The sequence below is a fragment of the Carassius carassius genome, chromosome 20, assembly GCF_963082965.1.
Source record: "Carassius carassius chromosome 20, fCarCar2.1, whole genome shotgun sequence".
In the NCBI taxonomy this organism is placed as follows: domain Eukaryota; kingdom Metazoa; phylum Chordata; class Actinopteri; order Cypriniformes; family Cyprinidae; genus Carassius; species Carassius carassius.
Window position 1 is genome coordinate 19,869,518 of NC_081774.1, and position 24,458 is coordinate 19,893,975.

Sequence of the window (24,458 nt, forward strand, 5' to 3'; positions counted from 1 at the left end):
AATGAAGTCAAAGATTACATTGTTTTCATGTTTTACTTCTAGGGTGTATTTTTATACCAAGTCAAGTGAGTGTTTCTCCACCCTGGAAAGAGTACTCCAGAGAAAAAGAGCTAAGTGAGATACAGAGGACAGTACAGGAAGAGAAAGAGGAAGAAACAGCAGAGAGACAGAGGTGAATGCAGAGCGAGAAGAGTTTATTCAGCATGCTACAAGATAAAAGCACTACACCACACAGGGACTGTCAAGCACGAGCTTGGTAGAAAAAAAGAACCTTTAATTGTGCCGCTTCTATACTGAACTTTACATTTCTGAAGATGTAAAAACTCAATTCATGTAGAAAATTTACACCACCCCCCCCACCCCAGTTTCCAAGGCCTAGACCAGAAGAAAAGTCATTTATCAGTAGAATCAGTGAGTGATTCTTGTACAGCCACAATCAAGGACAATTAAGGATAATTTATATGAGTGATGTCAGTTGGAAAGTCTGATTTTTATTTATTTTTTTCATTGATAAAAATATTCCAGAGGTTGAATAAAACATTTTGTACAATGCAGAATAAAGTAAGACTAAAGGCACATTTACTTTGGTCCCAACAGTCTCTACATTAATGTGACATCACAACGTCAAACATGGTCAACCTGACACATGCAACTGCCAAGATCCATCAGCACATGCTCTGATTTTCATCTAAAAAAAATGGGTAACAATACACTGAAGATAAGTCAAAGAGAAATATCAAATCAAATACTATACATCACACACTGTGCTCCCCACTGTCAGAGGTTTGTTTACCACAGGTTTCAATCACAAAAAGTACCTTGGGCGCCTGATCAAAGAAGAAAAAAACACTACAGCCCAAAATAAAACAAATGCACAAGATCATTTACAACTTGGAGCATGTTCCATCAAATTCAGTTCAGATTCAATTCAATAGATCATAAAAAATAAGCTTCTGCCTTTGAATCAAAGCAAGCCGACTAGCTTTCAAAGCTTGAATTGAATTGGTTTTGAAAAATGACAAGGTGAGGCCATGTTGGGCAAGAGTGAAAACTATCACTTTCAAAAGCCATCAAAACAACAAAGCAAGGTTACATTTTCTGTATCATCACACATAATGTGCCTAAACATCTATAATGTGTAACAACAGGAGCAAAGGGATGATACTATTTTGCTAAGTAAGGCACATTTTTGTCAATCCATCCTAAAACAGAATAACAGCTGGCCATACACAAACAACAGAAGGAGCAGATACAGAGCGAGTGTTCCTTTAAGGACCATTCTTATTGAAGTCCTTGATATGGTGTTAAGGAATGACTGGTAAAAATGAATTTGACTTGAGGCTCCTGAGGGAGAAACAGGAAAGGCGGCATAGCATCAGGGGATCCTCAGATGGTGGACTTTGAGAAAGACACTCTCAGGCGGTGGCCACGGCCCATGTCGTAGTTGTGGAGGTCAATGAGTGCCTGAATCGCCTCCTCCACCGTGGACGTCTGCAGCAGAGCCATTTTGCGATCTCTAGAAATAAAGTAATAATAATAATAGTAATAATAAATAAGTGACGTTCGTACCAAGGATTGTGAACGTAGACAAAAATGACTAAGAAATGGAATACAGTTGGTTCTTACTGGAAAAACTTGAACGCTTTCACTGTACCGCCGGAGTTTGAGAAGAGCAGTCGTAAATCCTCCTCTGTCACATTCTCACTGGAGGGGAAACAAGCAGTTATTAGCATTTCCTCAGAGTAAATGGTAAAATGTTATCATGATGCATGAACCAATAAAAAAGGAAAACAAATTTTCCTTGGTAGCCACATTTTAATCTCAGACTAGAACTGAGAAGACACTGTGAGGGAAAAAAACTGACAATTACTTTAAAAAGTTGGTCAGCAGTTGGTCCAAGATTTATGATTCCAGAACACACACACAAGACACATGTATTAATAAAATGGCAAAACATAGAGAAAAATCACCACTAGCATTCATTAGGACTGAGGTTCTCCTGCATACTCACGGTATGTTAGAAAGATGGAGAGTAGCTGAAGGGGGGAAGATGTTCTGGAAGTTTTTGGACCCAGGCTTCTTGAAGCGATGCAGAGGAGAACTGGTGAAGTCCTTGGTCAGGCCCTGATCATCTAAACCCTCCCTGGGCAGCTGTACTGTCTGGTGCTTGGAGATGGTCACACGAATGATCTTGCCATACATCTTCTGCCCGTTTAGATGGCTCATGGCTAGATAATAAAGACCCAGAGAGCTCTTTCTTCGTCTTAATGCAATATGCTTAATGGTACAGGTTAATCACAAAAAGGACAGTGTGTCATCTTACCTAACTGAGCTTGGTTTCCATCAGACATCTGTATTAGAGCACTGTCCTTCTTATTGTAAAGGATCTTCACGCGCTGCACGTCACCGTAGACACCTTCGGTTAAGCAAGAGGCAGGTGGAAGAGGGAGGGAAGGAGGAGGAGGAGAAGAGTGAACCAGGAAGGACAAGTTAGTGCTTCAGAAGCTCCGGTTCTGACATGAAAGGTGAAGATGATGGTACAAATCTTCCAAATTATCTACACCAAAGAATCCAAAACAGTGTTTCTAACAGACACAATTTATTTGATATGCCCTCGAAAAAAACAAGCTCATGTGATATGGCAAAGTTAAAATCAAAAGCCTACATGCAAAATAATCAACCATGCATTAATATAAGCTGTACGTGAAGAGAGACAGATAGAGCAAGATAGAGACAGAGGCTTCGAAAGCCAAGGAAAAACGAACAAAACAATTAGTTCATTTGAAATTTGGCATACTAGAACTAAACCAATTAAATGGGAAAACGAAGAAATTGTTACACTAGTGCCAGATTAATAACTAACCCTTAAAATGATAAATGAACAAGAATATAAAACAACTGAAATGAAATTAACAATAGATAAACAAAACAAAAAAAGATGTAGATTGCTAACAATAACATACCGAAGAGGGTAAACAGACTTTGGGGCGTAACCATCTTTAGAAGGAGAGAAGAGCAAGCAGCGTAAGACAGGAAGAGAGAAGAGTCGAGGTAGAGCGGAGATGAACAGATCATCCATAACGGAGGGTGGTTTCCCGTAGAATGGTGAGGTGGTCATGGAGCATGGGTCAAGGCAGTTAATTGGGGCAAGTCGGTCCGAGGAGGAACATTTGTTTTGTTTCAGGCACAAAGCATGAATGGGTGGAGGGTGGGGAGACAGGATTGCAGGAGAGAAAGGGCCAAACAATCACAGAGGAGAGGATTGGGGAGAGGAGAGGAGAGGAGAGGAGAGGATGGTAGCAGCGTGGGATAAAAAAAAAAGTTGGAAGTGGGTACAAAAATAATATACAGGTCAGTACATAGGAAATGCAGGAGTTTGGTCAGAAAATGGCAGGGTTCTCTTTTTCGTTTGCTTCCCCCGACTATGTTTAACAGTGCCAAACGTAGTCACCCGAGCTCGAGTGTGGGCAGGGCACATTTACTCTGACTAACTGCAGCACAGAAACGCTGTGAGAAGGACAAAGCATGCAGAGCACGTGAAAGGCTTTGGTATGAGCAGGTGTTAAGAGAAAAAAAAATAATACAATCACACAAACAAAACATCAGCCTATAGCTGTAAAGGGGCGGGGCCATGCAGCGAGTGGCCATGAAAACCACCTTGCAGAGTTATGGCATCAATAGAGAGCACGTCATGTCGAAAACTCCACAAATCCACAAGTGTTTGGGAACACAAAAACCATGATGGGGAAATTACTGGGACACTTCAAAAAGACAAAGTGAGAGAGAGTGTGAGAGAAATGAGAGAGGCGGGTGGGGCTACCATGTTTCATACCAACTTTGAATAGCTTAGAGAGAGGCAGTGGAGCATCAGGAGAGGAAGAGAGAGATACAGCTTAGAGAGAAAAGACAGTTAGATATTACTTCCAGACAGAGCGTTTGTGAAAAGGTGCGAGGGGGAGACAGAGAGGGGGAGAGATAAAGACAGAGGAGAGACAGTGATCAAATTTTGCACAGAGGAGAAAATGCAGAGACACCCTCCATTTCGACGAAAACCTTACTGAGAATGCTTTCAGTATATTTCTGCAAGTATAAATGTGACAATAGAGAACAAAGAGCTACAGGTTTTAATTCGTTACTGGTCACTATCAATTCTCTACAAACTGCAAATATACTGAAATAACATTGACCATAATATATGAAATACACTGAGGATGGAAATGAGACACGGGTCAACCTTGAAGTCATGTCAAGACAAGTCACCTGCTCAGTGTTCATTGTGTGTGACTGAATACATCATTCTCAATCTAAGGCACATTAGAAAAGTGACTGAAATGACTTTGAAATCAACTTCAGAACATCCAGCAAAAGAGCAAAGTTAACATGGGAATGTGATTGCTGTGTTTGGAATGAAGGAAGCCCTGATGATATCTTTAGTAGGGCTGGGTATTTTTTAGTTTTTTTTATAAAAGTGTACCGTGACAAACAGACTCTCCGAGTACACCTAAATAATTCTGTCATCATTTACTCAGCCTCATGTTGTTTTTATTTCAGACTAAATTTAGGCTTTTATTCACCTATAAACATTGATCACCGAACACAGAGTTTATCAAATATGGTAAACACGGAAGCTCAACCATGTTTGCTTGAGAAGTGAGAACCACTGAGGTTTGTTCTGGCACATGAAGCAAACAAGGTTGATTCTGTATGTGTAGGCATGCTGACTAAAGATGGAAAAAAAGGCCTAAATGAAACCGTATTTTTCGGACTATAAGTCGCACCTGAGTATAAGTCGCATCATTCCAAAAATACATCATGATGAGGAAAAAAACATATATAAGTCGCACCGGACTATAAGTCGCATTTATTTAGATACCGTCTACAGCCGCGAGAGGGCGCTCTATGTTTTCAGTAGTAGACTACAGGAGCACTGAGCAGTATCTCTGGCAGCATAGAGCGCCCTCTCGCGGCTGTAGACGGTAATGTTTTCTCTTAGTTCATTTCTCTCGGTTCATGTCAAATTAATTTTGATAAATAAGTCACACTTGACTATGAGTCGCAGGACCAGCCAAACTATGAAAAAAAGTGTGACTTATAGTCCGAAAAATAAGGTAATCATATACGGCTGGAGTTCACTACAAGAATATTGTAATCTGAAAGAAAAAAATTTACCTAGACATCACACAGCAGCTGACCTGGGCACTATACACTTAGTGAACGAGGATCATACACTGCCAAGCATTCAAGATGTTCTAAAACAAAAACAGACTGGTTTCTGTGAAATCTGCCTAAAATCAGTACATTGGTTCTGACATTCCTAAACTAGTGTTGGAGCATCCAGGCTATAAATAAGGTCAAAAATATGGACAAAATTTGTCTTTTTTTTTCATTTTAAACACGTTCTTGCACCTTCAGAAGACATGCTTTAAACCACTTTATTGACAAGTGAATGTTTTGGCTGTGTGGACTTTCAATAGATGGATAAAAATGAAGAGAGAACATTAAAGTCTTCATTTGTGTGCTGAAAATTAACAAAAGTTTTTTTTTGGTTGTCTGTTTTTGGATTGACATTAGGGTGAGTAAACGATGACAGAATTTTCATTTCTTGGTGAACGTACACTTTCTTTTTCACACTTGTATATCAAGTAATATTTTGGGCCATTACAGCTTAATAAAGCACATATAATGCAACTGCAAACTTTAAAATGACATATAAATTTAAATAATGAAAGCACATATGTGAGGCAGCTGGTGAGGTTTATTCAATCACATTATATTAGTTCTTACAATTGCTAATAAAGATTCATTAAAAAAAATTATACAGCTCTAGTATTTACTGAAAAAATATGTTACAATTATGAAAAGGCTTAAGGCTTATTATTATCCTTCTTTCTGTTATACTCTCACAACACAACAAAGTTTTATGTATGTTAACACTGCTCTGTTGCTAAATGCTGTGAAGGTTATGTTAAGACCCCTCCAACTCAAAAATGATCTTTAACAGATGAGGACTGAACATTTAAAACCTGAGACATACAGTGTACTGGTAAACTGGTTGACATAATGAAAAGACTGAACAGAGAGAGCAGAGATGTTTGTCTGTGTGTATTGTGGGAGTGTACTGACCTCTTCGTTGAGGTTGCTGACCAGTAGCACTCCACCAGGTCCCGAATGTCCAGACAACGCCACCCTCCCTGCTGCCGCTGCCGCTGCCGCTGCTGCACTCAGAGGACTGATGGCCCCTACAGAGAGAGGAGGAGAGAGGAAGGACCGTGTCAGCTCACACAGAAGAGCAGAAGAGCATAAAGCTCAGCTTCTCAGGCGGATCTGCCCTGTGGCCATGCATTCTACCTGTCTGCACCCACCACACCAAGCACATGCAGTTACGCAGCCAACACCACACTCCTCAGGCAAACCCACATCCCAGAGTCAATATCTGCTGCTAGGCAGATCTTTATCTGAACCGATTTCACACAGACTGGCACTCTAGAGCAATATCCGAACAAAATTGCTTTTTGGGCCCTCTCTGCTCGTGGTAGTTAGCCGCTCAATACCGCTCTGCTTTAGCTAAAGGGAACTTGTGTTTGGCAGTTTGGATTGCCAGTCTGTCTGAAATACTGGTCCCTAATTAGTGTGCGTGTCAATCTATTACATCAGGCCCATAATGCAGAATGGAAGGGCTTATTGTTGCAGCTTCAGATTTATGCTTTGACAAATAACGACACTGTTTATGAATCCTGCATGTCAAGTCAGGACAAATGGTTGGGGTGGTTTCAACATAAAAGCCCTGCCAATTCTGACAGCACTGGAAAAGTCCCTGTCCTTCAGAAGGAAGAGCGCATTCAAGTAGGGTTAGAAAATCAAAAGGAAAAGGGAAAGTAAATGGAAACATAGGTACCTAGAGAAGATGGAAACCCTCCACCACTAGAGTAGGAAGTTACCATTCCAGAGGGAGTACCTAAGGAGAACGTGTATAGTCAAAGTCTTACGGGATCAAACACAGACTTGGGGCCGTGGAAGCGGCAAAAACGTAAAGCAACGTGTTTGAATATCACATTGCATTTCAGGCACCATTGACCCATTTTCCACCAAGAACTAGAAAACTCTCATGAATCACAAGAGAGGCGAAGCATTCACACCTCTACCCTGCTCTGAAACTGAAGCTATGCAGACAGGAGATGATGATGCATGTCAGAGAATGACAGGGAAGATGGGTCTTAAAGGCGTGATTGAGAAACGTTTGCATTCGAGGCACAAGTGAGAGTATTTTCTAACTTACCGAGCAGGGAGGTGGAATCTTTGCTGAGAGTGGCTGCCACAGACGGGTCCACGGGCGGTTGGCCATCTCCTGAGGGCAGATCGGGCCGGGTGTAATCCCGACTTTTGTCGTTGTTGTATTTTACATTCAGGTTGACCAGCTTGGAGAAGTCGATGCGCAAAGTGCAGCAGGAGTTGTATATGTTCTGGCCATCCAAGGACTTTAATGAAAGGAAGCAAAAAAGAGATGGAGGATGAGAGCAAGACATTTGTTATTCTATTATTGTTATTCTACGACATGGGTGAATAAGGATAAGAATGATCACAGCCAGTGCGTAATGTAGGGCCCTGGCTCAAAGTAATAAAAATGCTCCTCTACAAGTAATGACAACTGCAGTCACTTCATTGCATAAATGAAAAAAAGGTACTAAACCAACATATGACTGGATCATAATTTGCCTGTGGCCATAACCATCGCATTAAAAATCTCATAACAGTGCTTTGGCACATCATTACACATTTATAGATTTTGCGGTGGTTTCAATCCTCCTCTTCGTTCACTCACCAGTTTGGCCTGCTGGGCATTTACTGGGTCACTGAACTGCAGAAGAGCCTGGAACTGATTATTTTTGGTAAATGTGATTATCTTCATGACGGTCCCAAACTTGGAGAAGATCTAAGAGAGATCAGTGCAAAGTCCTGTTAATTCAGAGCCATGAGAGTGTAAAAATATATTCGGTTGCAGTTTATTCCAGATGGATGCCTGCGGTGGCCAGTGACCTGTTGGAGGACGTCCAGGGTGACTGGGTAGAACATGTTGTCGATGATTATTCGCAGTACTGGGCTAGGGGCAGGCGTTAACACACTCTCGCCGGCCGCTGAGCTTGGTGAGCCACCCTCCTGGACTGCGGACACCGCCTGTAGCACAGCCTGAGCTCGCTTTGGAAGGAAAGCAAGGGAAACCGATTAGGACTAGAACTACGCAAATTACACACTTCTGTTGCTAATTTTAGTTAAAACAAGGAGGAGTGCATTTTCTAACCTGGTTGAGTGTACTGTCAGTCTTGAGCTCTTTGTGGTTGGAGTACTGAATGAACACTGGGACATTACGCACTTGAGGTGTAACAGCTGTGTAGTACGTCACCATGGTAACAGCTGCTTCCTCTGTTCCTAGCTCCAAAAATGCCTAATTGAGGGAAAATGTTCAAAATGAAGAGGCTCTTTTTCCAAATGAATGAGCAAAAACTTTGTTCACCCAATTTGAAAAACAGCTTTAACAAGACATTTTAAACACTAAATTGAATTTCAGAAGCTCTATCTCTGTTATCACAACAAGAGCTTGGTTTAACATTCCTCACCACCATCCCCCATCACATACCTGATTTTTGCCTTTAAGCATCAGGATATTAGTGACCTTTCCAAATGGCAAACCCAGGGCGATGACCTCAGTCTCGGAAACCTCATTGGGGAGTTTCCGGATATGAATGACTCTGGATGGTGGGCTGTCCATGCTGTCCTCCACCCTCAGTTTCTTACTGTCACTTCCATTAGCTGTCAAATACATCAGAAATATACCTGCACTTCAAAAGTTTTTTTTTTAATGTTTATATGATATTTAATTTAAAAAACTGGACCACCTATATATTATTTGCCAGTAACTGGGGAAATGATAGTCAATAAAGTCAATAAATGCATTGTTTCAATTTTCCATATTTTGTTCATATTTCATGAATATGCAAAAAATGACTGTGTCCTTTCAGATTGGATGTCATCTCGCATTCTGCTAACACTTGTTTTACAAAATGCCTTATGTATGCGTGTCAAATTATTTTGCCCATTTTGCTGTCCGTTTATGTTTTTCTGCATCTCGCACCAAATGTAATTGCAATTTTTCTGGTTAAAATTGCGATTTGCAATTTAAAATCTGCTTTAAAAAAATAAATAAAATTGAACCATAAATAAATAAATACAATAATAAAATTAAAAATATATATCATTTTATGACAAAAAAAACTTTTGTTTTACAAACAACTGCAGGGTTACTTGTTGACATGGAAAATCTTTGACAGTAATTTCTAATTTCTTAGGAGGTATGTAAAATCAGAAACAGAGTCAATGTCTTGTAGTATTTGGACCAATCAGACACATAACTATTTGTTATATTTAACAAATAATATCTAACGCCACCTCATCTAACCAAAGGGTCTATGGACCCTTCCCCCTCAAAAAAGGCAGAAAAGGCCTCTGGTTCCATAGCAACCATAGGCACACTATCTGATAACACTAGGGTTACGACACCCAGGAATGTGGCTAAGCAACTCTGAACTCAAGTCTCTCAAAAAATAGACACATAATGCACATAAAAAGGGACTCTTCTCTAATTAATACATAGAAAAAACTTTCTTTGAAATAATTCACATATACTTTAGGACATTGTGTATGCTGTTACTGTTCTCGTATATTGTGTTTTGTGTATTATATATGTTTTATACATGCTTATGATGGATCACAAGTTAATATAACCTCATCTATATGATGTTTGGTATCTATGAGTTTGTATTTTCATGATCTAAATGATAGTGTATATGTTGATGCCTATGCAACACATTAGTTTTATAAGAATCTTAAAGATTCTTCTCTTGAACTCCCATATGCAAGACACCAGACTAGAGACAAAGAGATGTAAAACTTCCCTCCAAAAGGTACCATTCCTCATTGGCTCATCCCCCCATCATCCCCCTATATAGATCACTGATCACCAGAACATGCGGTTCTTCTAGATTCAGGAATTCCAGTAGAAGATGCTGAGCTAAGAGCCTTAAATACCACGCTTAGCTTATGCCAGGCTTCGGCCTTGACTATTCATTCTTCAAAATCCTCTGATTCGAACTGGTCTCATCAATTCACTTCAGCAGAGACCAACTGGAGTCCCAAAGTGCATCAGGACTAGAGGTCGACCGATATTTGTCATTTTTTAATATATCCGCATCGGCTGATATCCATGTTTAGTAGCGCCGATTTAAAGTCAGGCACGTCGACGGGCAGCCCCGTGTTATTGGTGCGTTGGAAAGTGCTGCTGCCACATGTGAAGGACCCCAAGCCAAAACTTTTGGAAGATTCAACAACAGTCCTGGGAGATAAAGGTAGTCAGTAGGGCTGGGATAAACGATTATTTTAGCGATTATTTTTTCCGATGCATCAATTAATCTAACAATTAATTTTTTTCAGACCGATTCGATTTCGATTATCTCCCCATTAATTGACTACTAACAATTTATACATGTTGATTTACATATCTGAATGAAAAAAACATGAATTCTTTAACATTGCAATATATGTTTATTGCTCTTAAAATTACAAAATAAAAGACTGACTAAGAATGCATTACTTTGCACTTGTATAGAGATAGCATTCAATAAAACCTGAAGCCTTGAAAACACATAGCTTACTGAAACAAGCTTACTGAACACATAGGGCCTAGCTTACTGAATAAGTTCTTCTTTCAGATGAAAATAACAACAACTTGATGTCTAGCATTCAATAAAAAAGTTCACCCAAAATACTTGTTTAGAGCAATTGAAAGAATACAGTAACCAATGTAAACTTTAGGGCTTTAAGCTAATACAGAGAGTGCTTTTCCAAAAAATAAAAATTAACAGTGGGAGCCAGCAGCCTGTCATGTAGAAAAAAAAATCTCCGAATGCTCCACGTGAAACTTTGGCATTCCGCCCATTTTCTATCGTGTCAAATGATTTTGGTTAATATGCACGAGGGAGAGAGAGAGAGCGAGAGAGAGCGAGAGAGAGAGCGAGCAAGACAGCGCTCGTGTAGTTTGAAGACTGTGAGTGCGCGAGCGCGCGTGAAACTTGGGTGTTTCCCCCTTTTTTGTATCGTGTTTAATGATTTTGGTTAATATGCACGAGAGAGAGAGAGAGAGAGAGCGAGTGAGAGAGAGAGAGAGCGAGCGAGAGAGCACGACAGCGCTCGTGTAGTTTGAAGACTGTGAGTGCGCGAGCGCGCGTGAAACTTGGGTGTTTCGCCCTTTTTCTATCGTGTCTAATGATTTTGATTAATATGCACGAGGGAGGGAGAGAGCAAGAAGCGCTCGTGTAGTTTGAAGACTGTGAGTGCTCGCGCGCAGCGGGGCTCTCTCTCGTACGCGCCCTGTCAGGGGCAGCACAGTCATTCTATTCTACATCACTCACCGATCAAATAAGGCTTTGACAGCCGCCAAAAAAAAGGCGCATCACAGACAGTGTGTGAACCTGGAAATAGGCATATGCCCAGTCTGTTCTCGCGCTAGGTGCAATGCATTCTGATTGGATTGGATAGCATACTACGGGAGGTCAGGGCCGTGCTATAAAGCGATTTAGAAATCGTAAATCGTTTATGTAAAAAAAAAAGATCATCCTCTTTACATGAGCAAAAACATCCTTGGCATAACAGCAGAGTTGACCGGTATACTACGGTCTATTTAAACTGACCAGTGTAACCTTTTATATGTTTGGTTGACTGTACTTTATTTTAAAAATGAACAGACTGCGATGTATGTTAGATGTAAGATGTAAGAAATTAGAATGCGCTTTGGATGTTCTGTGTCTTAATTATACCAAACACAAATGTTGCTGGTTGCTAGTGTGTTTGCAGCACTACTATTATTTATTTTTTATATATTTAAAAAAAAAAATTCAGTTTAATAGATTTTTTTTTTTATAAAATTGTATTTATTTAATACCGTGCAGTGCACAAAATTAAGATTCGAAAGATGGTTCAAGTCAGTGCTCAATAAATGATAATAAGTTTAGAAATGTTGTGCATCCACTTATTATTAGCGTGACATTTTAGCACACAAATGAAGGGGAAAACTTCAAGATATCGTCCCTAAAAATCGGCAGCACATATTGGCCATCGGCTGACCCTAACCTCTAAACATCGGCATCGGCTATAGATAAACCCATATGGGTCGATCTGTAATCAGGACTCTTTATCGAACAGGCAACACTTGCAAGTATCAAACTTAATCTTATTAATTGATACATTAAGTATCATATGCACCTTTTACAAAGTTGTGTTTGAACTAAGAAACTGAAGTTTCCTTCAGGCTGTAGATCTGCTGAATATCAAATTGTACCATAGCTTCATGTCTTCATTTCTTATGTCTTACTGCTTAAAGGGTTAGTTCCCCCAAATATTAAAATTATGTCATTAATGACTCACCCTCATGTCGTTCCAAACCCGTAAGACCTCTGTTCATCTTCGGAACACAGTTTAAGATATTTTAGATTTAGTCAGAGAGCTTTCTGTCCCTCCATTGAAAATGTATGTACAGTATACTGTCCATGTCCAGAAAGGTAATAAAAACATCAAAGTAGTCCATGTGACATCATAGGGTCAGTTAGAATTTGTTGAAGCATTGAAAATACATTTTGGTCCAAAAATTAAAAAAAATACGACTTTATTCAGCATTGTCTTCTTTCCCGGGTCTGTTGTGAGCGCGACTGCTGTGACAATTGACGTACAACGCTGTTATCTTTGTTATTGGGTGCCAGAAAACACGTCAGCAGTAACATACATCAACAGGAACATCAACCCGGAAGAGAAGACAATGCTGAATAAAGTCGTCATTTTTGTTATTTTTGGACCAAAATGTATTTTCTATGTATTTTTTGAAACCTTGCCAGGTAGGGCTAAACGTACCCATTAGGCTCACCAAAATCTACATAGAGACATTTTTAGAGCACAAGATATTGGTTTCAGTACAATCTTTTTACAAATATTTTTTCATTATTTTCAGTGCTGAAAAAGACTTCCTCAGACTCAGATGGTAAAAGTGAGCTATCATTTCTATTTTTAATGTATATGAAATACTATTTAACTCATATTTTTCTTACAACTTTTTCTCATTTAGGGCCATGAACATGTCTAAGTTATGTTCCAAATTTGAAGTTCATATAAAAAACTGAGGTTCCTATGCAATTCTGTTATGGTGTTATACCAGAACTTGTTTTTTTAATGCAATTTTTCCGTCACAAATATATAGATTTTTCCCTCAATATTACTTCTATCACAAAATAACCAAGTACTGAATCTTGAGACTCAGACTTTTCCAACAATATTATGTCAAGATTATAAAAAGTTTTGAAAAAAGTTATGAAAAAAGGCGGAGTTTCTCCGCGTCTGGAGAGGGTTAGCACCGCGGATCATTACATAAAAATAACAGCTATAACACCAACATTAAAATCTTTTTAAAATAAGTTGAGCTCAAAACTCACTTTCACTCACTCACTCACTTTTATACTGAATCTTGAGACTCAGACTTTTCCAACAATATTTATTATGTCAAGATTATAAAAAGTTTTGATTCTAAAAGGCTGTAAAATCTTTTTAAAATAAGTTGAGCTCAAAACTCACTTTCACTCACTCACTCACTTTTATACTGAATCTTGAGACTCAGACTTTTCCAACAATATTTATTATGTCAAGATTATAAAAAGTTTTGATTCTAAAAGGCTGTAATACATTTTGTAAAATGACACCCCCCACTAAGGGGGAGGAGCCCGTTAAAATATATTAAAGTACCATTTCCATGGTGACTAATCTTTGTGAGAAGTCGCACTGGTGCGACCACTGCGATGCCCAACTCATAAGCTCTGCCATTTCTGTTGTATTTGAGAAACATCAAATGAAACGAAACCATCGTTTCAGCTGTGCAGCATGGACCATTTATCAGCTCGGACCGCGACACAAACAAACTTGCCCGAGCTCAGCACAGATTTACTCGGGAGCCAAAATTGATTTCGCGATGCTGTTACTGCACAGATGCAACAGTGCTCTGAGATCCGGTGAGAAGCATTTGAATTCGCCACACAATAGCCACTGTCGGGCCAAAAGCGGGCATGCTAGTGCGTGCCAGGGCCAGTCAAGTTTCCAGTGTCATTTTCGGGGCTTGATCGTGCCTCGTCAGGGCTTCCTCGGGGCCAACAGCCAGGGTTTTTTGGCCCGACAAAAATCTTGGGCCAAAGCGGGCCAGCTGGGGCTAGAGGAGTGGTTATGAAAAAAGGCGGAGTTTCTCCGCGTCTGGAGAGGGTTAGCACCGCGGATCATTACATAAAAATAACAGCTATATCACCAACATTAAAATCTTTTTAAAATAAGTTGAGCTCAAAACTCACTTTCAGTCAGCAGCGAGTGTTTGAAATAATTTGATCAGATCCGATGTGGATTATAATCACCATAAAAGGCAGAAATATTTATAAGCAATGCAAAAGACTATGCACGCTAGGTATTAAAGTTACTATAGTAAACATGGTAAACTGTGACCGCTTGAAGAAATCAGATGTCAGCTTCTTATTCTCTATCATAATCGTGTAGTAACATATTTTATCTGTCATAAGTCTCGTCTCGAGAGTTTAGCTCCACGTAGCCTATGCCACAAAAATATAATAATGTTTTTTTGTTTGGGAAAATAGAGAAATTATCATTCATTCTAAATGTGGTGTATGTGACAACAAATAAACAGAAACAGTCTCTATTTTCATAACGCTTAAGCTTAAAATAAATAAACAGAATAGAAATACATTTATTTCTGTGTGACTAATTTTCAATCCTGATAAATTAATTAATTATGCTCAATGTATCATAGTAAAACATAGATGCTTTTGAATTTAAATATTTAACAAAGTTCATTTGTGTTCGCGCATGTTCCAGTGATTTATTTCTTATTAGTTTTCTGATAACTTCTCTTTGTTGGTGAAATGATGGGGTTGCATGACGTTGTTTTTGAGAGGTGTGTGAAGGGCGGGTTTTAGTGAAGTGCAGAAGAGCTTCAGACTCAACAGTGGAAATGCAGGGCTATTTTGGCCTCAATCTACTGGCCCAAGGCTATTAGCCCCGCACGGCCCGTTTTAAGCCCTGGCTCGCACTGGCCCAACAGTGGAATAGCGGCTAATGATAAGGTTCCTGTGAGATCTAGTGAGAATCATAAAAATTCTGCACAGAAATCTCTGTTATAAACAGCGCTGACATACGTCAGGAAACCGTAAGTGGTAACGCTAACTGTAACCATGGTGTTGTGGTAGAAATAGTCAAATGCATTATATAATTCATTTCAGGGTTTGTACAACCTTTTGAGAGCAATTTCAAAGCAGAGGAGCGCTTATTGGCTTATTAGTCATTCATTTCTACTTTTTCCTCAATATTTTGAAATTATAAAATCACTATTATAAAATAATCAAGAAATCTGATTTTGTCAAAATTTTACACTTTTTGTGTATGAAGTAAGAAAAGTCACAAACTTTTCTTCAATTTACTACTAAATCACACAATCACTGAAGTTGGTCAGTTCCATATTCTAGAAAAATAATGGTACATTTAGTACATGAGTGGAATATATACATATTCTGTACATAAAAAGTAGATTTTGCACCTGTTACTGTTGTTAATATAAGTAGGACTGCAACTAACGATTATTTTGATAATCGATTAATCTGTCGATTATTTTTTACAATTAATCGATTAATCGGTTTATGTACTTATATTTTAGTTTTTTCCATTTTTTCCCCAAGTAAATTATTAATAAATGGTCTTTATCATTCAGCATAGATTTTTAAGAGATTTTAACCATTTTGCACTGTCATATCCTCATCAAAAATATACCTGGAGTTGTTTTATTGTGTTAGTAATCCTTTGTCGAACTCTTCTGCAATCAAGAACACTGACCCATACTCTAGCAAATTTCACAAGGAGATTTCAAATAATGTTTTCACCATGGCAGTCCTTAGAGCTCCTAAAGTAGTTTAACATCCCGAACAAAGCTTATTAAGGAATCTTTCAGAACATATTTTCACGAAGAATAAGGATAAAACAGAATAAAATTGCAGTGCATTGTATTTTATTATTTACTGGGAAACAGCTTTATAGCTTTTGCTGTGAAATTGTAAACAATCCTTCGAAAAAAGTGCCAATGGCCTGAAACCTGAATGGAACTCACAATTTAAAGTAAAATCCATCAGAAGGTTGTCCAGAAAAAAAAATTGGACACACAAAAAACCTGCTGTGTGAAAAAGAGAAGCGAATACTTAGAAAAAAAGTGCATTTCAAATATCTTTAAACATTTACCTCTCTCATTCAGTCATAATTAGGCTGCACGACTGAATTTTGAACTGGTAAACGACAAACTGATCACAGAACATGTTTGTAAAGCTTTAAATGTTAACTGTTAAAAAGCAATGTTATCAGCTTTTACGACTAAACATTTGCAAACAACATTGTACTGGAGAATCTGCACAAATAAAAGTCTTAGGGGCCGTTCACAAATCGCGCCTAAAAACATGTGGAAAACGCTAGGCGCACTGCTTTCTCCTTCTTTCCAAAGCCCTCGTGCAGTTGCGCCCCTGAGGCGTCTGCCTTTGCTAAGCAACCATGACGTGCTCTCTCCTTGAAGAAGCGGAAATTTCAGCAAAGGATAAATGGACTTGCAGCTCAAAAAATCGCTTTGCAGTAGCTCTGCTACTAAATTTATTTCAAAATGGAAATCCATACAGCTATGATCAGCTGTTCCTTTCATCTTGACTGAGCTTTTAACGTTGTTACGGGAAAGGATGACGCTGATTGGTTAGTTCTTGTCACATGTCCCGCGGTGCGCTTGCGGCATTCTGAAAAGTTGAAATGTTTTTAACTCGATGCGGTGCGGTATTGGAAATAACGAACTTGAGCGCGCAAAAGACGCGATATGTGAACGTCCCCTTGAACAGTTCAGTAGTGCAGAGTTTACAGGTTACTCTTCTTTTTTGAAGGCTCAAAGTAAAGTACTCCCAATCTCCCACATCAAGCTGAATGCTGCAGAGACGCTGTTCGGGAAGCACGTGACATAAAACGAGGCCAGCTATTGGCTATTCGCTACTTCTCCTGCTGTACTGGCTGAGTAAAACCTCCGGTGGCTCATTACTGCCATACTTTGGTGACCGCAGATTTGAAATATGCACGAAATGAGCCGCTTACGGCAAATAAAAGTTATTTAGCAACGAATCGATGACTAAATTAGTTGACAACTATTTTAATAATCGATTTTAATCGATTAAATCGATTCGTTGTTTCAGCTCTAAATATAAGTACATTTTGTATGCATCTGAACTCAACTTACGGTCAAATCTAAATAAACAATAAACAAAAGAAAAATAAACAAGAAATGAACATTATTAATATTATTAGTAACTGCACTTAGTAATAGTAATTTTATGATTAAATTATCTTTATTTTGAATACCCCAACACACCAACCCCCAGCACTACCAAATGTGCTCCTGGCACCACCATCTGAAGAACTTAGTGGTGCTGGTGCCACTGCTCTCAAATGGTAGTCTGGAGCCCTGTACTGATATAAAAAAAAATTCTGATTTCTTTTTTTTTTTTTTTTATGTGATATTTAGGGAATAGCATTAAAGGCAATTAGGGTCAATTTGACCTGCTCCATCAAAATCGTACCCAGAAATCGAACATAATACAAGGGTTAAGAGCAGCTTAGGGGGTTTAGCGGTTCTAAAATAGTTCTAAGGCACAGCTTCTATAGCTAATTACTTTAAAATGGCACTACATTCTAGACACTCTACGCAATAGGGGTATGTACAAGGCTCCAAACTGCAACTAAAAAGGTCACATTTGTGACCAAAAATATTAAATTTGCAGGTGAAGTTTTTGCTGAGGTCGCCAATGGCAACTAGGCCTATGTATTTACATGTTATAATTTAAAAATGATAATGTAATGCCTTTTTTCCTGATTGTTTTGCAATCACACCATTTGCCATGTTCATGTATTAAACTGAGACGATGCGCATTAAAGTTTTAGTGGAAAAAAGAGTTTCAAACAGTCCTCATCTCTGCCGTACAGCAGTGTTGATACACACCTGATTAACAGCTCAGTTGTGCAGTGCACAAGAGATCGAAATGACGGAGACGTGAAGTGAAAGTGCAGAAAAGTAGCATCAATTTTGTGCACAATTTGAACAAACTACAACAGGTTTATAATTATTAAGGAGAAGCCATATTATTAACAAGATCTTGTTGCCTTGAAACGAGACCAAGCACGATGTTCCCCTCCTCCCCACTCTCCCATTGGCCTGCATTCACACTAGCACTAAACTTTCCGGGCCGAAGCACGCTTACTGTACGTCATGTATGATATAACGGAGAAATCCACTTTCTCTAATATTCTGCCAAATAATTAATAATACATTTTTTTTCCCCTCTTTCTTTACTTTTTGTATACCTTGTTCTCAAATATCTTACACTTGTAGTCACTATGTGCTTTTCTCTACTATCACTACTAACACTCGGAGAGCACGCTATGTACGTCGCAGGAAGGCCTGTCTGACAAACCTACGGCCTGTCCCTCTGACCTCTACTACTACACTCTCTATTCCAGTTGGTCTCTGGAACTGCCAGTCTGCAGTTAACAAAGCAGACTTCATTTCTTCAATTGCTACTCATTCCGGTCTCAACCTCATGGCACTGACAGAGACTTGGATCAAACCTGAAGATACTGCCACCCCTGCAGCCCTCTCCACTAATTTCACTTGTTCCCACACTCCTCGTACCACTGGGAGGGGTGGAGGGACAGGTCTCCTTATATCAAAAGAATGGAAATTTGATCTTCAGCCATCACCTACAGGTACTGGTTCATTTGAATCACATGCCATTACTGTAACCCACCCTGTTAAAATCCACTTTGTGGTCATTTATCGTCCCCCAGGTCAATTGGGAAACTTCTTGGAGGAGTTGGATGTGCTGCTATCAAACTTTTCTGAAGATGGTACTCCTCTGGTACTGCTTGGTGACTTCAACATCCACCTAGATAAACCCCAGGCTGCTGACTTCAAAACTCTGCTCTCCTCATTTGATCTCAAGCTAGTGTCTACTACAGCGACTCACAAATCAGGCAACCAACTGGACCTCATCTACACGCGCTGTTGCTCTGTGGACAATTCTTCAGTTAATTATTATCCACTGCACACCTCAGACCACTTCCTCATTACTGCTAACCTAGCACTTACTCCTGAAGTGCCTCACACTCCAACGCAGGTCACCTTTCGACGGAACCTAGACTCACTCTCTCCATCTCGCCTATCTTCTGTGGTTTCATCCTCGCTTCCTGCACTCTCTCAGTTCTCTGCTCTGGACACGAACAGCGCTACGGACACTCTTTGCTCCACTTTAACATCTTGCTTGGACAACTTTTGCCCACTGTTGTCTAGACCAGCACAGAGGGCTGCAGAGAGGAAATGGCAGAAATCAAGAAACTCTACAGACCTCAGTGTGTATCAGTCTCTCCTCTCTTCCTTCTCCGCAAATGTCTTCACGGCTAAAACATCCTACTACCACAACAAAATTAACAGCTGTTGTGACGCTCGGACACTCTTCAAGACTTTCTCTTCTCTTCTTAATCAGCCGCCACCACCTCCTCCATCGACTCTTACAGCGGACGACTTTGCAGTTTTCTTCACAAATAAGACAAGATCCATCAGCGACCAATTCTCCACTCGCAGACTGAGGACAACTTCACAATGACCGACGCACACTCTTTCTCTTCCTTCTCCCCACTCTCAGAGATGGACGTCTCCAAACTTCTCCTGTCCAATCATCCTACTACTTGTCCACTTGATCCGATCCCCACTCACCTCCTTCAAGCGATCTCTTCTTCAGTCATACCTTCGCTTACTCACGTTATCAACTCCTCTCTTCACTCTGGAACATTTCCCTCAGCATTCAAGCAGGCTCGGGTAAGCCCACTGCTCAAGAAACCATCTCTAAATCCAGCGCTTCTTGAAAACTACAGACCGGTATCCCTTCTTCCATTCATTGCAAAGACACTTGAGCGAGCTGTGTTCAACCAGTTTTCTATGTTCCTTGTACAGAACAACCTCCTGGACAGCAACCAATCTGGCTTCAAAAGTGGCAACTCAACTGAGACTGCTCTGCTCTCCGTTACTGAAGCCCTGCGACTAGCAAGAGCAGCTTCAAAATACTCGGTACTCATCTTACTGGACCTTTCTGCTGCTTTTGACACTGTTAATCACCAGATTCTCCTGTCCACCCTCAGAAAGATGGGCATCTCTGGAACAGCACTCCTGTGGGTTAAGTCCTACCTCTCTGACAGATCCTTCAGTGTGTCTTGGAGGGGTGATGTTTCAAAGTCACACCACCTTGCTACTGGGGTTCCTCAAGGCTCAGTACTTGGACCACTTCTCTTCTCAATCTACATGACATCATTAGGATCTGTCATTCAGAAGCATGGCTTTTCTTATCACTGCTACGCTGATGACACCCAACTCTACCTCTCATTCCAACCAGATGACCCGACGGTAGCTGCTCGCATTTCAGCCGGTCTGAGTGACATCTCGAGCTGGATGAATAACCATCACCTTCAGCTTAACCTTACGAAGACAGAACTCCTGGTGATTCCAGCTAACCCATTGCTTCATCACAACTTCTCTATACAGCTGGGCTCATCAACCATTACTTCGAGGACAGCTAGAAACCTAGGAGTTGTGATGGATCATCAGTTAAGCTTCACAGACCACATTGCTACAACTACCCGGTCCTGCAGGTTTGCCTTATACAACATTAGGAAGATTAGACCCTTCCTGTCAGAGCAAGCAACCCAACTTCTTGTCAAAGCTCTTGTTCTCTCCAGACTGGACTATTGTAATGCTCTCCTGTTGGGCCTTCCTGCATGTACTGTCAAGCCTCTGTAATTGATCCAGAATGCAGCAGCAAGGGTTGTCTTCAATGAGCCAAAAAAAGCTCACGTTAGTCCTCTCCTCATCAGGTTACACTGGCTACCAGTAGCTGCTCGCATCAAATTCAAGGTACTGATGCTAGCCTACAAGACGACCACTGGCACGGCACCAACTTACCTAAACTCATTGGTTAAATCTTATGTGCCCTCCAGAAGTTTGCGCTCTGCAAGTGATCGACGCCTTGTGGTACCATCCCAAAGAAGTTCAAAATCACTCTCACAGACCTTTTCCTGGACTGTGCCCAGCTGGTGGAATGACCTCCCAATCTCAATTCGTACAGCTGAGTCTTTACTCATTTTCAAGAAACAGCTAAAGACTCATCTTTTTCGCCTGCACTTAACCAACTAACACTAGCACTTTTCCTTTTCTGGTCTTTTAATTTATAAAAAAAAAAAAAAAAACTTCCTATGCGTTCTATACTAGACTAACTGAGACTTGTCATGGCACTTGTATACTGTTGTTGTTCTCTTGTTGACCTGACTGCTTCTATTGTTCTCATTTGTAAGTCGCTTTGGATAAAAGCGTCTGCTAAATGATTAAATGTAAAATTTAAATGTATTTATAATGTATGCCGTGCATTGATTTTCACTTGTATGTATCATAAAATTATTACGGAGACAGCTGAGGTTGCTGAAATTATTTTCAGCTTTAGGAGATCTTTACTCGCAAACTACATTTCCTAAATTCATCAATTCAAAGTTCATCAATAAGGTAAGAATCAGAGCCATTATAAACCTAAATATACTTGATTGAATAAAATGTATTTAAAAGTTTAGTTTAGTAAATATAATGTTTGCGGCCGTAATGATGATGGTAGTGCACACAAAATATTGTCTGTTCTGAGCTCCGGCGAGGTTAGCACTCACACTGCATGCGTTCCACGCCAAAGCGCTCACACAAGTCAAATGATCCGGCTTTTGGGGCTCATTCCCACTTCGAGCATGGTTCAAAACACATAGTGTGAGTACACCCAAGTCTATGCTGTGTTCTGTTAATGCGTGAACTTCATTATTTTAAGCACACTTGTCGTCCAGTAATTGCAAAAGGCTTTGTGCTTTGTTACTTTTTAATTATCTAAGTATCAGCTTTAAATCCAAACAATAAACTTTTTTTGGCGCTTTTTAATGCGGTATAGAAGAGCCTACAGTACAACTTACTGAAATGTCTAGTATAAAAGCTCATCCAGTTTATCAAACTGCGGAAAATGTGTAAAGCTTGTAAACATCGCAACATAATAAACATTTACCTCAGAATAACCATTCAATGTCCATGAGCTCATCAGTCAGGTAGAAAAATAACCCTTAAGAGGAGCATTTTGCTATATTTATGCACTACTGCATTTTAATAGTTTTACTTAACCTGTTGTGTACATGATTCAACTCTTCCTATAAAATTGGATTTTACTAATTAAGAAAAACAGACTGAAAGTGTGAAAGACATACACTCTTTAAAATAAAGGTGCTTAAAAGGTTCTTCACAAAACCATTTTTAGTTCAACAAATAATTATTCAGTCAAAGGTTCTTTAAAGAACCATCTCTTTCTCAACTTTTTATAATCTGAAGATCCTGATGTTAAAAGGTTCTTTATGAAACCATTTAGACAAAAAAAGGTCCTTCCATGGCACTGTTAAGCACCTTTATTTTTAAGAGTGTATGACAACATTTACAGGATGCATTGAGGAGGAGCCAAAACATTCAGTGGCCAAGTGATGCTTATGGCCCATGATATTGGTACAGATTCTGTGTAATAAACAATGCATGACTGTATATTTCAAGTTGGAAAAGAGGTTTAGTTCCCACTTTAAGTGAACCTTAGTTCCCAGGTCATCTACAAGATGGATTAAAATGATGATAAAGTCAAGAAAAGATGATGTATAAACACATGACAGTATGATTGAAATGTTAAAATGTAAAAAACTAAAATAATAATTATAATAATAATAAATAAATAAATAAATAAATAAATAATAATAAAATAAATAAATAAAACAAGTTTATTCTGTGGAACCTAAAAAAAATTATCTGGTGCCTAATTTTTTTTTATAGGAGCCAATGGCTCCTTACTCAATTTTTTTGTTTGGAGCCCTGTAGAATTTTGTGAATGACCAAGTTCTCAAATCTTTGGCCAATCTGTGAAGTTTTCATTTTTTGTATTCACGTAGGCAGAGTTTTCGGTTATTAACTTCTCAAAAAAAAAAAAAAACCTATACTGATTGCACCCAATTTACTGTTTTATTCCCCCTCTTACCAGTGACTGAAGAGTTTGGACTGTTGTACAGACTGCCAGACAGCAATTCATCTGAGCTTCTCTAGAAAGACACAAAGGTACACTGCAAATTCAGAAAATCACTCAAATTTTGTATAAATCATATAACTTTACATCATTCCATTATCCACATTCCCCCAAAATAATACGGACCTGTGTGGATGGTTGCGCACTCAGATTTTTTCAGATATTTTGATAAAATATCTTAAAATTACGTTAAGACAAAAAAAGAAAGAAAAAAAACACCTACCTTCACACCAACTGCAATATCACTTGCAATGCTGTAGAGAGAAAATATATAAGTAACATTGTTCAAAAATTCTGATAAATTCTGGGCTGTTTGTTATGTTACACTGTCGAAACCACAAACATTTCCATGTCAGACTGAACACAATGTGATCAGTAAAGTACACTACTTTCAAATTTAATGTTACAAATATTACATTATAATAGCATAAGACGAAGTAATATTTTTTAAGGAACACTTAAGTGAGGTCAGTATTGTCAGCAGGTTGTAAAAAGATGCTTAATAGTGCTTGAGTTGAAAAGCAAATTTTGCATAATAAAATCGTATTCAGTAACGACTAATTAATATTCTGCTCGTGTAGGGAGCGAGTGACCGTTACATTCTAACAATGGAAATCAGACGCGGCCGCCGCGCATTAACAGTACCGTTAGCCACGGTGCTACACTATATTACACGTCCCTGTTCTTCATATAATACGAAACAATTCACAGACTGGTATTAAATTATTCAGAACGCTGCTATTTGTTAGTCTGTATACACATCGTATCTATTTAGCAGTAAAATATGATGTGCGGAGCTCGCATGCGTTTGTTATTATTAGCCAACATTGGTTTATGCATCAACAGTCCCTGCGCGAGAGGCCTTGTCAGAAGCTTAAGATTGCGACTAAACTCGTTTTAGAATGAACTTAAGCTACTAAAAACTGATTGTTTTCTCTCATACTCTGTAAACAACGTAGTCTTACCCGTCCATTGCAGGGAAAACGTTCTTCACGGTGTGATACCGATCGCAGGAGCAGAGGAGCCTTCAACACTCGCGTAACGGTGCAAAATGGAGGAGAGTCTGTTATTCACGGAGTTACCCGAACACAGCCGAACCGACGAGCAGATAGCCTACTG

General features: G+C 39.3%; 1 protein-coding gene across 2 annotated transcripts; it reads right to left on the reverse strand.

Annotated features, from left to right (window-relative positions):
• Nucleotides 1–173: 173 nt before the first annotated feature.
• On the reverse strand, nt 174–24,458 carry LOC132096637 (polypyrimidine tract-binding protein 2-like). Of its 2 annotated transcripts, XM_059502109.1 has the most exons (15): nt 24,305–24,458; nt 23,563–23,593; nt 23,295–23,355; nt 8,633–8,805; nt 8,297–8,440; nt 8,035–8,193; nt 7,820–7,930; nt 7,277–7,475; nt 6,896–6,955; nt 6,124–6,239; nt 2,964–2,997; nt 2,324–2,416; nt 2,012–2,228; nt 1,627–1,704; nt 174–1,516 (listed from the first exon to the last, which is right to left on the reverse strand). In XM_059502109.1, exons 1-15 carry the CDS (start codon nt 24,310–24,312, stop codon nt 1,387–1,389), a joined length of 1,614 nt encoding a protein of 537 aa, XP_059358092.1. In that variant the 5' UTR covers nt 24,313–24,458; the 3' UTR covers nt 174–1,386. The 2 variants fall into 2 exon arrangements, with proteins under 2 accessions (XP_059358092.1, XP_059358093.1); XM_059502110.1 differs by lacking the exon at nt 6,896–6,955 and having other exon boundaries at nt 24,305–24,457.

Excerpts from the sequence above, each read along its gene's own strand:
- LOC132096637 (XM_059502109.1), bottom strand. Across the intron at positions 7,476-7,819 it reads ATGCCCAGCAGGCCAAACTG|TCCTTGGATGGCCAGAACAT; the intron begins GTGAGTGAACGA and ends CTTTCATTAAAG. Across the intron at positions 1,517-1,626 it reads AAAGCGTTCAAGTTTTTCCA|AGATCGCAAAATGGCTCTGC; the intron begins GTAAGAACCAAC and ends CTTTATTTCTAG.